General features: G+C 42.9%; 1 protein-coding gene across 4 annotated transcripts in view; it reads right to left on the bottom strand.

The window, feature by feature from the left end:
• RNF17 (ring finger protein 17) overlaps window positions 1-14,804 on the bottom strand; it is a 156,358-nt gene that overhangs the window by 77,215 nt on the left and 64,339 nt on the right. For all 4 annotated transcript variants that reach the window (XM_075592318.1, XM_075592315.1, XM_075592314.1 and 1 more), the window contains exons 16-18: window positions 2,249-2,414; window positions 844-1,034; window positions 358-499 (exon numbers count right to left, since the gene is read on the bottom strand). In XM_075592318.1, coding sequence (XP_075448433.1) covers window positions 358-499; window positions 844-1,034; window positions 2,249-2,414 — 499 coding nt within the window. The remainder of the gene's footprint in view (window positions 1-357; window positions 500-843; window positions 1,035-2,248; window positions 2,415-14,804) is intronic.

Here is a 14,804-nt window from a genome sequence, read left to right on the forward strand (position 1 = left end):
TGAATATGGGATTTTGTCTGTCAAAAATGAAATGTTACGGATGGCAAAGAACCCATGAGCACTTTTACACTATTTTGCATTATTGCTCATTTCTCAATCATTTTTCTACAGCACAGACATCATGTCTTCCAAACTGTATTCTGACTAATTTCTAAAAATTAAGTGCCAAGCAGATCTCACTGGTAATCCACAGATTGTAAGAAAAGGAAGTGGCGAAATGGAGATTAGTTTTCCACCCTTGAAAACAAGTGTGTTAATGAGACATTTTAATGAAAAAAGCACCATAGACTTATATGCAAATGCACCACAAGTAATATGTTCTGTATCTACTATTTACGGAACATATCTGAAACATACCAAATGGATGTAGAAATCCGATGGATTATTCATATAAGACATGAAAGCAGGAACATCTGCCAGGTGCGGTGGCAATACCGGTTGGGCATATTGCTTGACTGTTACCTGTATATTATTTTCAGCAGCAGGATCATAGCGAAATCTAAGGCAAATAGTAATCAAAACAAATTAGTGTGTGTAACTGTAAACTAAAACACATAGCATGTAGCATATATCTCCAGCTGAATGATTTGTCCAACTGCTGGGTAGACTGCAACTCTCTAATAATCGCTTCTCATTCCTCTGAGCACACCACATTTAATTATGTTCATATAAAAGAGGAATATGTGTAAATGGGAAACTGAAACATTCCCTAATCAAGTCCCATATTAAACTGCTTACACAAGGTCTGCACAATATTTGAATGCTAATTTTTACTTTCCATTTAATTAAGAACTAACCACAGCAGAAAATATTTATATGTATTTTCTTTCCTTAAAAATTCACCTTGCCAACCCAAGATGAATGAAGGCCTCTCGAAGTGACAGTGGCATGTCACTGCTATTCTTGGTTGTGGAAGGTTTCTTCAAATCAACAATTAGTTTGTTATATTCTTCTTTGAAGACTTTCATTAACACACACTTGTTGTTTATCATCCTGAGAAATTCTGTCTTGACGTCCGGCCCCCAGCATCCATTCTAAAAATAAAAAGGGCAAATTAATTCCTGAGATACCCGTTACACTTATTGGCCCTCCTCCATCATCCATCGGCTGCCTCCAGACACATTTAAGAGGCAGAAGTTGGCACATAACTGCTTCTATTTATGAGGGTAGGAGTGGGTGAGGGCGAGCAAGGAGGGTAGAAGAAGCACACTTCTGCATCTACCCACATCTGGGAAGGAAGAACGGACACAAAGCTAGGATACATTGCATTATTGTGCCTGGCGAACAGTGTAGAAACATTGCTAAACATTTTTACATTTTTAAGCAGGCAAACAAAAAACAAAACAATACTTGAAATCCTCCCAGGGGAGGTGTAGATGCCGCACAGCCGTGGAGTAAGAACTTCAGAGAAGGCTGATCAGTGATTCATAAAAAACTTTAATGAAACAAAGTGCAAACGGATCCTCTTGACGCGTTTCGGCCCGTCAGGCCTTTGACAAAGGCGTCAAGAGGATCCGTTTGCACTTTGTTTCATTAAAGTTTTTTATGAATCACTGATCAGCCTTCTCTGAAGTTCTTACTCCACGGCTGTGCGGCATCTACACCTCCCCTGGGAGGATTTCAAGTATTCCAGTGTCTGCTGCCTGCACGCCGGGCTGCGTCTGGTGCACCTGCGTCCCCCTGCTACACCCGGATACACCGGCACAAAGTGCTGGCGGGCTGAGAGGATCAAGTCGTCAAGACACATTGCTAGCAGAGGGACAAGCAGCATTTCCATACCGGAGGATAGACCAGCCACTTCTCTACATCCCCCTGTTGTAAGTTATCTATTTCTATGTTTTCTCTAACTTTATTGTGCTGATGGTTATCCAGTTGCAGAGATTTACATTTGTGAAGATTACACTGGGGGACTGTGGCGTTCATTACCAACATTAACTGTTATTCAAGCACCAGTTCACAGCTGCAGCCATGCTTTCTGAGCGCCTGGTGGGTTAACTTGCTGTTTACCCAAAAAACAAAACAAAAAAACCCTATAAAATCTTAACTTGTCAAATTTTGAAACAGTTGTTCCATAAATGTAGTCACAGTGTGTACATTATTAGAACTCCCAATACGTTGCACAGTTAAATGGCATCTTCAATGCATAAGTGTCTTGTGCATCATTAAACAACTTAATTGCCATAGAGTCAAAATAAGACATCTTCCCAAACCTTACTTCTTCGGAATCAAAAGTAAAATCTTCACTTACGGAATTCGGAGGAACAATATCCATTAGAGAGCACTGGACTGCAAAAGGATGTATCTGCCTCAGTTGGTCATCTGAGTCTCTATTAAGTTTTCGAAAAACTTGGCACAAATCTTTCGTTACTGTATATTGAATATGCTCTGTTTTCGGAATATAGACTTCAGCAAATCTATAAAACACACAAATTTTAAAATGTTTTTAAAAATCTATTTAAATAATGAAAGTAACAGCAATGTCTCACTTCTCAAATTGTAAAGAACAAAAGTTTAAAATACTTAACATCTGCAGTACCAGTTAGTTATTCAACAATACAAAGCACACAAGTGGCGTGAGTAAAACTGGTTAAAGGGGAAGGGCAGTGGGAACAGCGCTATTGCAAAAAATACAAAAATTAGTGTCAATTAAACAACTAATGAATATATATAAACTCCTAAAATATTAAGGCAAAGGTTGCCAGGATAAATGGGTGACACAAACCAAAAAATACACAATTAAAAAAAATAAACCGGCGCCAAAATGAAATGGAAATCTGACCAAATGTAGTCCAATTCAAAGGGTTGGGATGAGTTCCATGGAAGTGTCCTCAATGCAATCTCAAACAAACAAACATGTAAGACCACAACATAAAAGAGAAGATAAAAAGAGAAAAAAGATCATAGTGCAACTAAATACAAACAACAAATCACTGATATAGTATACAAATAAAGACAGCAGTTTAATATATGATTATAAAATACACATAAAAACAACAAACAAATGTTTGTTGGGCAGGGACACACTAATATAGTGATGGCATCCAGTAGGGCTAAAACTGAAACCCTACTTACAGCAATGCTGAGTTATAAGAGCCTGTATTGCAGTCACACAACCCTCCGTGGCCTGAGTAGAAGATGGATCCACTGCGCGGTCAATGTGCTGCTGCACCGCAGGGAAGCGCCACTCCTATGGTACCACACCGCCAGCCGCCTCACTAGTCCTCGGACGCGCGTCTGCTCATAGATGGAGGAGCACCAGAGCTCAAAGCCGCCGAAGGCCTCATTGGGACCGTCACGCGGACCTACGGTCTCGCGATACCATGTGACGTCACTGCTGTGAGCCGGGACAGGGGAGGGAAGCTCGCGAGTGCCAAGCACTTAGACAGCCAGAGCTGCGGGGGGAGGGAAAGCAAAGACAGGAGATGGAAGCCAAATAGTCCTTGCCAAAAGTAATAGTCCACCCTACGCGTTTCGTGACGTCAGTCACTTCGTCTATGAGCAGACGCGCGTCCGAGGACTAGTGAGGCGGCTGGCGGTGTGGTACCATAGGAGTGGCGCTTCCCTGCGGTGCAGCAGCACATTGACGGTGCAGTGGATCCATCTTCTACTCAGGCCACGGAGGGTTGTGTGACTGCAATACAGGCTCTTATAACTCAGCATTGCTGTAAGTAGGGTTTCAGTTTTAGCCCTACTGGATGCCATCACTATATTAGTGTGTCCCTGCCCAACAAACATTTGTTTGTTGTTTTTATGTGTATTTTATAATCATATATTAAACTGCTGTCTTTATTTGTATACTATATCAGTGATTTGTTGTTTGTATTTAGTTGCACTATGATCTTTTTTCTCTTTTTTTCTTCTCTTTTATGTTGTGGTCTTACATGTTTGTTTGTTTGAGATTGCATTGAGGACACTTCCATGGAACTCATCAAACCTTTGAATTGGACTACATTTGGTCAGATTTCCATTTCATTTTGGCGCCGGTTTATTTTTATTAATTGTGAGTAAAACTGGTAGCATACAAGATCTACAATAATGCGGTAGTACATAGTCATGTGCCCTATATGAATAGACAAAATTACCCATCTGTGCATTTTTTAATTTATTTATAACACGCACCCCTAAATCGGGGTAAAGTCAGCGGTCAGACCATAACATGTAAGTTCTTGATCGTCCCTAGTTTTATTATGGAGTTAGAGGACAAAGTAAGGTAAATACCGGACCTAAGACAGAGGGTCACTCCAGAGATCAAGATAGTGAGCCCCCAATAACATGCACTCGCTAGTCTAGTGATAGAACGGAGGTTAAGGGCCGCAGAGTGGGGTAGGTGGATCTGCATGAATGCGGTTATAGCTGTCGTGGGGACTATAAATGTAAAATCTAGTCCCAGATAGGAGAGTTGTGTGCTGCCAATATGGCAATTAAATGGTTAAAAAAAATATTAATGTCGTCCTATGGACTAATAAAATAAAGGGAACACAATATAGTTTTAATACAGAGAGCTCAATGATCGTAAGCGCAGACTCTACTGGTAAGGTTACCTATGAGTGTAGAGCCTCAGTTCCAGACCTCAGTGATGAAATTCGCACGGCAATAGGTGTAGGCTATAGGATGCGAATGACAGGTCTCCGATATGACGCGGTGCATACAGATCTGGCTCTCAATATAGAAGAACAACGGACGAGCTGCCCCATGCTAGGTGTCAGTGGGGTATCCCACTGTGACAGTAGACTTTCGATGCGGCAGCAGGAAGGAAGCAGGGTAAGGTAGCCGAGCTGGAAGTAGTATTGGATCAGATGGTGAGTACCAATAACATTAAAAAAAAAAAAAGGAGGCTGGACCGAATGGTCCTGAACAGATGAGCGGTACACTATGTGCCGATGAGCTCAGTAACTGCACCTGTGTAGATGTTTAAAGCTGGATGCTCTTGCTCCCACATGACTGGCAAACGTGTGCCAACATCAGGCCGCCTGTGAGCAGCAGGTTACAGGTGGGTTAAAGCTGCAGTTGTCTATTTTTTTTTAAATTATTATTTATTTATTCAATAGTTTTATGTGGGCAATCTCTAATTACCTAAAGAACTGTATAGCTGCCAATCAATTCGTTCTCCGTGTATTGATCGGCGAAATTTGGAGACATCTTTAGATATGGGATATGTTTTTCATCTGCTTCTGTCAGTCAGTGGAAGCTCATGAATATTCATGAGCACCCCTGCACTGACATGTGCAAGAGGGAGGGCAGGACTCACAAAGGGGTGTGACAGGACATGAAGGGGCAGTGCCTTAGTAAATGCTTGTTAAAATAGAATACAAGAAAATTGGTCTTTCAAAGTTGTTTTTTTAAAAACAGAAAATGCTAAAAGTATTTTTTCTTACTACAGAACTTATTTATTAAAAAAAACACACATGCAGGATATTGACTGAACTGCAGCTGTAAAGCAACAGAAGTGGCGTTAGCAGTCATGCGGCAAGCGAGTATTAGTTACTAAAACCCAGCTGAAACCAATTGATCCGTTATTGCCACAAAGTGTAAATGCATGTTGGTATGGAGATACAGATGTAGCCGGGCATACTGTCGAATATTCCTCCAGAAAACCACAGATGGCATGTGCCTGACAACCTCCTGCTCATGGATTAACCGCGACGAAACTAATGGCAAACACAGGATTAGCACAGGAGGGGTGACTGCTTCTGAATGGGACTCCCGCTGTGTTCGTTTTACCGGGCTGCATCAGTCTGGAAGAGACGCACAGTGAGAGTAGACAGAATCAGTCACTCTCTGCGTATCTCTAAACACGAGACCGCGTGACTTTTATTTTATTTGAACAACATAGTATTGAAGCAGGGTATCTCCGGAGCTGAATCACATTAATTTCAGGCCTGGAGATCCCCTGTTTATCGAGTTACAGGCCCTGATATTGGGTGCCGGTATCTCGGCGAAGCTTAAATGTCCCGGTCATGTTACGCAGGAGAATGAAACACGCAGAACATACAGGCACTGGTATGGGGTGCCAGTACCTTGATTTTTTGTTATTACAGTATTCACTCTACACTGGCGACACACTTTATTCGAGCTCGGCTAGTCCCGCGAATTCGGGTGTACTCGGGTGTATTCAGGTTTCTGATCGTTTTCTGCCAGAGTGAATTGCGTTATTTTCCGGCAGGAATTTAAGCTTTTTAATCCAGCTGGCTGCAATACTGCAATGCCGTCTAAATACACATGGTGGCGCTTGCGAGCTGTTCTCTGTGAAGCCGTCCCCTATAATGAATTGTAATGCAGTATATATACTGTATATATATATATATATATACTGTATAACAACAACCCCTATAAGCCCTAACATACTGTACAGTACTGTATATGCACATACATAAATGATACTACTGTATGGGCGGCGGGGGCGAGATGTGTTTGCAGCAGAGAGAGATCCGCTGCTCTCTCTCTGCGCAAACATCCTCACATTAAAAATTATTTTAAATACATTTTTATTGATAGTGTAGAGGTGCAGGGGGTCTCCGGAGCTGAACCGCGTTGGTTTTAGGTCTGGGGACCCCGTGCCCCCCGAGATACGGTATCCCTCTGCTCTGCTTGGTTTATATATATAGTATACAGTATATATACACACATGATGAACCAATATACAAATACATGTAGAATGGTTATCAAAATCATACTGTCCTACAGATAACGCTTCTCTATACAGACAATAATAATAATCCATTTAATAATCCTAACTGATTTTACAATATAAAACATAACATTCCAATCCACACAGTACATTGCATTTACATTGTATAAATGATGCATAAAATCTATGCACCATATACATTCTGCAAATGAATGTTAACAATATAATTGCAAGCTACTCTACCAGTAAATACAAACACTTCCAAACAATTCAACTATTTTAACCAATCAAGTATACAAAAATCAATATATAATGTAAGTACCAACCAGAAAACACAATTTAAAACCAAAGCTAACCCTTACAATACCAAGGATTACATCTATCTAATTGTAAAAAACCTTATACATTATACACAGCATTGTTTAAAGCCCCCTCCCCCCTAATGTTTCTGTTAACCAGATTACATTGAAGGGAGAGAGATGTAAAGGCCTAAAGCCCCCTCCCCCCTAATGTTTCTGTTAAACAGATTACATTGAAGGGAGAGAGATTTTACAGAAACACACATTAGGGGGGAGGGGGCTTTAAACAGATTACACTGAAGGGAGAGAGATGTTTCTGTTACCAGTAAATCTCCCTCCCTGCATTGCTAACCACCCTCACCCCCTACCCACATACCGTTACCCCCCCCCCCCATCCTGGCAATGGCCCCTCCGCTTCTGCAAAACAGACACAAAAATTAAAACATACAAAGTAATGTCCCCTAACCCCTTAATCACCATAGCGGTTATTAACCGCTACAGTCATGAAGGGGTTAACCCACCCTCACCCACCACTCGGGATGCCTACATACCCTCCCACACTAACCCCCCCCCACCCGTGAGGCCTAACCACCCAGTCAGTACCCACAAGGGAGGCCTACCCACATACCGTTGGGGAAACACCCCACCCCCACCCCAGTACCCACAATAAAAACAGTACAATCACCCACAATAAACAGCATTCTATTTATTAAATACATTACCCACCCCCTGTGCACCCCCCCATAAATACAAGATTTATTCTTTTACATTCAGGGTCCATAACGCAGCCCCACGCTAGTCCCCGGTGGGCTGGCAGGGCACCTGGACAGACCTACAGTTTACCAGCAGCATTCCACAGGTTCTGGAGGCCTGCTGGTGGATCCTGCCAGCACCATGGCGCCCAGGTGGTCTCCTTGGGTCACCGTGAGCCACAATTGGGTCCCCACGGTAGGCCCAAGGATGTCTGGGAGCCCCGGGTCAAACCCACAGGTGTCTGCGGGGCCTCGGGTGGTTCCCATGGGTGTCTGTGGAACTCACGGGTGCTCACTACGGCTCCGCGGTGCCCCCACAGAAGTGGGACCACACATAGTCATGCCCGCAGACTACGGGTCGGAGGTGCCCCCACAGAAGTGGGACCACACCGTCATCCCCGCATGTGTCACCCGTGGAACCACCAGCCTGCTACCCTTTAGGATACCCGAGGATACCCACAGGTGGTCTCCATAGGCCCCACGCAAAACCACGGAATCAAACCCTGAATGTAAAAAAAATAAACCTGGCCTATACATTCAATACATACACCCTCCCCCCCAACACCTACAGTACAATAATGTGCAAAATAACTATTATCCAGATATGGATAATAGATTAATTGCCCATTATTAAAAACATTAACTAGCATATACAAATAAATAAAGTACTACTGACCTCATCAATACGAAGTGTCCGATGCCAGCGCCTTCCTTCTCTTGCCCACACAATACATAGCCAAAACCAAGGCAATACATTGCAAGTACATTCAGATATCAATTAACCCCTTAAACACCTTATCGGATAATAACCGCAAAGGTAATTAAGGGGTTAAGCCACACAGGCACGATACCCACCCTTCACCCATGAATTTGTACTGTGGCTTCATCATGCAACTATATATATATACTGTATATATATATATACAGAGAGACAGAGAGAAAGAGAGAGAGATATATATACAGTATATATATATATATATATATATATATATACACACACACGTTATATACACACCGATGATAAACCAATATACAGTACAAATAAATGTAGAAGGGTTATCAAAAGCACTGTCCTACAACCAAACACTTCTCCATACATACACACTAAATTAAAATCAATTTCCTTTAATATTCATAACTGATCTCTCAATCTACTGTAAATCATCACTAAACCTCTGAAAAGCCATTTAAACAACTTACATTCCAATATAAATGATGCCTAAATATCTATGCACCATATACATTCTGCAAATTAATCAACCAAGTAAACAAAACTCAATTAGCAATCATTATTTACATCCCTAAACAATTCACACTAGATCCCGAACAATAAAACCATTAACAAATTCACGCCTAGAGCAGAACAATTAAGCCTTTGAAAAAATATAAGTACCGACAAAAATACAACCTTTACAAACCAATCCTATCCCTGACCTTCCTCAAACACACAATACAATACCAAGGAATACATCTATCTAATTTTAAAATACTTTAAACTCACAATAAAGCATACTGTAGCAGCATACACAAAATAATTTAAAACACATCTAATCCAGCTTTTAAAACAACATCATTTCTTACCCTGTACTGTACTGTATGTATATATCTCTCTAGACATATATAAATACATACATACAGTGGCAAGAAATGATATACCACAAAAAAAAAATATACACGTTTGTTAAAAAACCTTTTGAAAAAATTAACAAGTTAAATAAAATACATTTCTTTACTGTAGTTCACTTACCATTACTTGCCCCCACCGACTCCCGTTGCGCAGCTTACTCACGAACCAATCCACGATCAGGAACCCATAAAATAATAAACCATTCAAAATAATAAACATTAATCTAAAAATCCAAATCAATCCACGGGTCTTCTACTTGTAATCCATCTTCATCTGTATTCTTCTTTCTTCTATCTCCTTCCGGGCGGGGCAGGGCGTGGCCTTCTTTCCATCATCGGCCACGCCCTTGTCTTTTTTCTTCTCCGGAGGTCCTTCCTCCGCGGCATCTGGCTGCAAAATGAGACGACATAGGCTTTTAAAGGCCTATGACGTCACATTTTTTGTCATGGTTCCCACGGTCCTGATTGGGCCGTGAAAACCATGTGTTTTGGCCGATAAAAAAAAAAGAAAGGATGTAACGTCAATAAGGATAAAGTTCCCACGCTCTGATTGGCTACCGTACCACGTGACGGGTTTTCATTGACGTCACATCCTTTCTCCCCCAAGCCCCTGACACATGGTATACCAGAGCCAATCAGAGTAGGGATAAAGTTCCCACGCTCTGATTGGCTCTAGTACCATGTGTGCACGGCCATGTGCCTTTTCATGACGTCATCTTAAAGGCAATTGAAGCAAAGCCATTCTGATTGGCTGTGCTTTCATTCCCTTTAAGTGACGTCATCATTTTTTTTTGTCGGCCAAAACACATGGTTTTCACGGTCCAATCAGGACCGTGGGAACCATGACGCAAAATGTGACGTCATAGGCCTTTAAAAGCCTATGTCGTCTCATTTTGCAGCCAGACGCCGCGGAGGAAGGACCTCCGGAGAAGAAAAAAGACAAGGGCGTGGCCGATGATGGAAAGAAGACCACGCCCTGCCCCGCCCGGAAGGAGATAGAAGAAAGAAGAATACAGATGAAGATGGATTACAAGTAGAAGACCTGTGGATTGATTTGGATTTTTAGATTAATGTTTATTATTTTGAATGGTTTATTATTTTATGGGTTCCTGATCGTGGATTGGTTCGTGAGTAAGCTGCGCAACGGGAGTCGGTGGGGGCAAGTAATGGTAAGTGAACTACAGTAAAGAAATGTATTTTATTTAACTTGTTAATTTTTTCAAAAGGTTTTTTAACATGTGTATTTTTTTTTTTTTTGTGGTATATCATTTCTTGCCACTGTATGTATGTATGTATATATGTCTAGAGAGATATATACATACAGTACAGGGTAAGAAATGATGTTGTTTTAAAAGCTGAATTAGATGTGTTTTAAATTATTTTGTGTATGCTGCTATGCTTTATTGTGAGTTTAAAGTATTTTAAAATTAGATAGATGTATTCCTTGGTGTTGTATTGTGTGTTTGAGGAAGGTCAGGGATTGGCTTGGTTTGTAAAGGTTGTATTTTTGTCTGTACATATATTTTTTCAAAGGCTTAATTGTTCTGCTCTAGGCGTGAATTTGTTAATGGTTTTATTGTTCGGGATCTAGTGTGAATTGTTTAGGGATGTAAATAATGATTGCTAATTGAGTTTTGTTTACTTGGTTGATTAATTTGCAGAATGTATATGGTGCATAGATATTTAGGCATCATTTATATTGGAATGTAAGTTGTTTAAATGGCTTTTCAGAGGTTTAGTGATGATTTACAGTAGATTGAGAGATCAGTTATGAATATTAAAGGAAATTGATTTTAATTTAGTGTGTATGTATGGAGAAGTGTTTGGTTGTAGGACAGTGCTTTTGATAACCCTTCTACATTTATTTGTACTGTATATTGGTTTATCATGGGTGTGTATATAACGTGTGTGTATATATATATATATATATACACTGTATATATATCTCTCTCTCTCTCTTTCTCTCTGTATATATATATATATATACAGTATATATATATATAGTTGCATGATGAAGCCACAGTACAAATTCATGGGTGAAGGGTGGGTATCGTGCCTGTGTGGCTTAACCCCTTAATTACCTTTGCGGTTATTATCCGATAAGGTGTTTAAGGGGTTAATTGATATCTGAATGTACTTGCAATGTATTGCCTTGGTTTTGGCTATGTATTGTGTGGGCAAGAGAAGGAAGGTGCTGGCATCGGACACTTCGTATTGATGAGGTCAGTAGTACTTTATTTATTTGTATATGCTAGTTAATGTTTTTAATAATGGGCAATTAATCTATTATCCATATCTGGATAATAGTTATTTTGCACATTATTGTACTGTAGGTGTTGGGGGGGAGGGTGTATGTATTGAATGTATAGGCCAGGTTTATTTTTTTTACATTCAGGGTTACTTCCGTGGTTTTGCGTGGGACCTCTGGAGACCACCCGCGGGGAATCCTCGGGTATCCTAAAGGGTAGCAGGCTGGTGGTTCCACGGGTGACACATGCGGGCATGACGATGTGTGGTCCCACTTCTGTGGGGGCACCTCCGAACCGTAGTCTGCGGGCATGACGATGTGTGGTCCCACTTCTGTGGGGGCACCTCCGACCCGTAAGTGCGGGGATGATGATGTGTAGTTCCACTTCTGTGGGGGCACCGCGGACCCGTAGTGAGCACCCGTAAGTTCCCCAGACCCCCATGGGAACCACCCGAGGCCCCGCAGACACCTGTGGGTTTGACCCGGGGCTCCCAGACATCCTTGGGCCTACCGTGGGGACCCAATTGTGGCTCACGGAGACCCAAGGAGACCACCTGGGCGCCATGGTGCTGGCAGGATCCACCAGCAGGCCTCCAGAACCTGTGGAATGCTGCTGGTAAACTGTAGGTCTGTCCAGGTGCCCTGCCAGCCCACCGGGGACTAGCGTGGGGCTGCGTTATGGACCCTGAATGTAAAAGAATAAATCTTGTATTTATAGGGGGGCACAGGGGGTGGGTAATGTATTTAATAAATAGAATGCTGTTTATTGTGGGGCTGTGCATTGTTTTGATTGCGGGGACTGGGGGTGGGGGGTGGTTCCCCAATGGTATGTGGGTAGGCCTCCCTTGTGGGTAGTTAGTGGGTGAGGGTGGTTAGGCCTCACGGGGTGGGGGGTTAGAGTGGGAGGGAATGTACAGTAGGCGTCCCGAGTGGTGGGTGAGGGTGGGTTAACCCCTTCATGACTGTAGCGGTTAATAACCGCTATGGTGATTAAGGGCTTAGGGGACATTACTTTGAAAGTGTAATTTTTTTTCTCTGTTTTACTGTACTGTACAGCAGCAGCAGCGGAGGTTGCCATGGGTAGTGGGTAGTGTATTGAATGTATTTATTGGTTATTATGCCTTAACCCCTTCATTACCTTAGCGGCTATACGCTATGGTAATGAAGCATCATTTCTGAACTTTTAATAATATTGTGCAGGAGCAGGGGGTCCCCTGAGATTAGATTTCTGTTTCAGGGAACCCCCTGCTCACTGTACAATATTATTAAAAATACAGAAATGCTGCTTCTTTACCATAGCGCATAGCCGCTAAGGTAAAGAATGATTCTTTAATGATGTGTCTTTTTTATTCACAGTGTAGTTGTGCAGGGGGTCTCCGGAGCAGAAGCGCACAGGTTTCAGGTCTGGGGACCTCCTGCTCCCCGAGATACAGGCCCCTTTAGGGGGTGCCGGTATCCCTCTGCTCTGCTTGGTTTAACAGGCCGCGGTCACGTGATCGGGGCCTTTAACGCAGAGGGATACCGGCACCCCCTAAAGGGGCCTGTATCTCGGGGGGCAGGAGGTCCCCCGACCTGAAACCAGTGCGGTTCAGCTCCCGAGACCCCCTGCACATCTACACTATAAATAAAAATGTATTTATTTGTATTTATTTATTTATTTATTGCGGGGATGCTGTGTGTGATTATTTTTTATTGTGTGTAGCGGGGGTGGGTGACGGGGTTTATAAATGTGAGTTTATAAATAAAATAAAGAATATTATTTCTAGGGGCCTTAGAACAGAAGTTCCCATGCCAATTGGGTACTCATTGCTCTTTTGTTACAATGTTGCTGGTCTTGCGGGTTTGCAGTCTGCAAGCAAAAAGCAGTTTGTACAGTAGTACTGAGTGTGAGATAAATTAACCAGTTCTTTTATTGCGGAAGTCGCCACCAAAAACTTTTATTTACAAATACAGTACAAAAACCGTGCAACACACAACATACAGTATCCTTTGTTTAAGTACAGCAGGTACTATAGGGTAAAACATGTACTGTACAGTACAGCACAATATTACAGTATGGTCTCACTGAAAGTCCTCCCCATTTTCCATCCATGGCCGATGCCTTGCATGGCGCAAAACGCCATGAATGCAGTCTCTAACGCCTCTCATTACAGGATCTGTAACAGGATAATAGCGCTGCATTTCTTCCAGAATCTTTTTCCTTAAATTAGAAGGAAGGGCCTTTTTATGGCGATTCCCATCGTAATTTACTTTGAACACCCGCAGTACAATGTGTAGGGAACATGGTGTTTAAATATGATCAAGGCATACTTGTGTGGTATACCAGCACTCCTCACCCTATACTTCTCCCTCAGCGCCGGTGGCAGATCGCACAGGGAGATGTCGGGCTCTGTTTGTATGCGAGCGGGTGTAGGAGGTCTTTTGGGAGCGGGTGTACTTGAGGCGATGGGCAATGGTAGGGTGTCTGGGAGGAAGCTTTCCTCCGGTAGTGGTCGCCGGGTTGTCTCCTGGCGTGGTCTTGATGGGGTTGTCATGTCCTCCTCAATAGCATAGTACACCGCATCTTCTGGTGGGGGGGGTGTGCTTGGTGATGGAAGGGGGTCGAAGTTACCATGCATCACATCCATGTCACCCCCCTGCTCCAGCGTCGGGGAAACAGGGGCATTAACACCGAGCAAATAATGTATGCCCGCTATGTCAGCCTCTATCTTGTCCATCCGTTGCTCCATATGTAGCATCCGTTGATCCAGCCGTTGCTCCATTTGTAGCATCCGTTGCTCCACATGTAGCACCGACTCCAGAAGCAGATCTAGCTTTGCCAGCACAATAGAATTCCCGGGGAGATCCACAGTTAGCCCATTCAGGATCCGGTCTAACGAGCTGCTTGTGCATGGCATCTGGAGATCTGGGGGGATGGGTGCAACGGAGGATGAGATGGGGGTTCTCTGGAGAGAAGCGGCATCGATGGAGAGTGGAGGAGGTGACCTGGGGATGCCCGGTACAGGAGAAGCTGCAGCGTCGTCGAAGAGGGATGGAGAAGGTGACCGTTGGATTTCCGGGAGAGAAGCAGAGTCGTCCAAGAGCAAAGGAGACAGTGACCCGTGGATTTCAGAGGCAGCAGCATCTTCAGATGGAACCAGAGAAGATGGGGGTGGAGAAGCCGGGCTGAAGATTTCCGGGACAGCTACAGCACAGTTGTCGAAGCTTATGGGAGCAAGTGGTCTGCGTATTCGGTGAGTTGGCTGCCATTC

This window comes from Ascaphus truei, chromosome 3 (assembly GCF_040206685.1).
Source record: "Ascaphus truei isolate aAscTru1 chromosome 3, aAscTru1.hap1, whole genome shotgun sequence".
Classification (NCBI taxonomy): domain Eukaryota; kingdom Metazoa; phylum Chordata; class Amphibia; order Anura; family Ascaphidae; genus Ascaphus; species Ascaphus truei.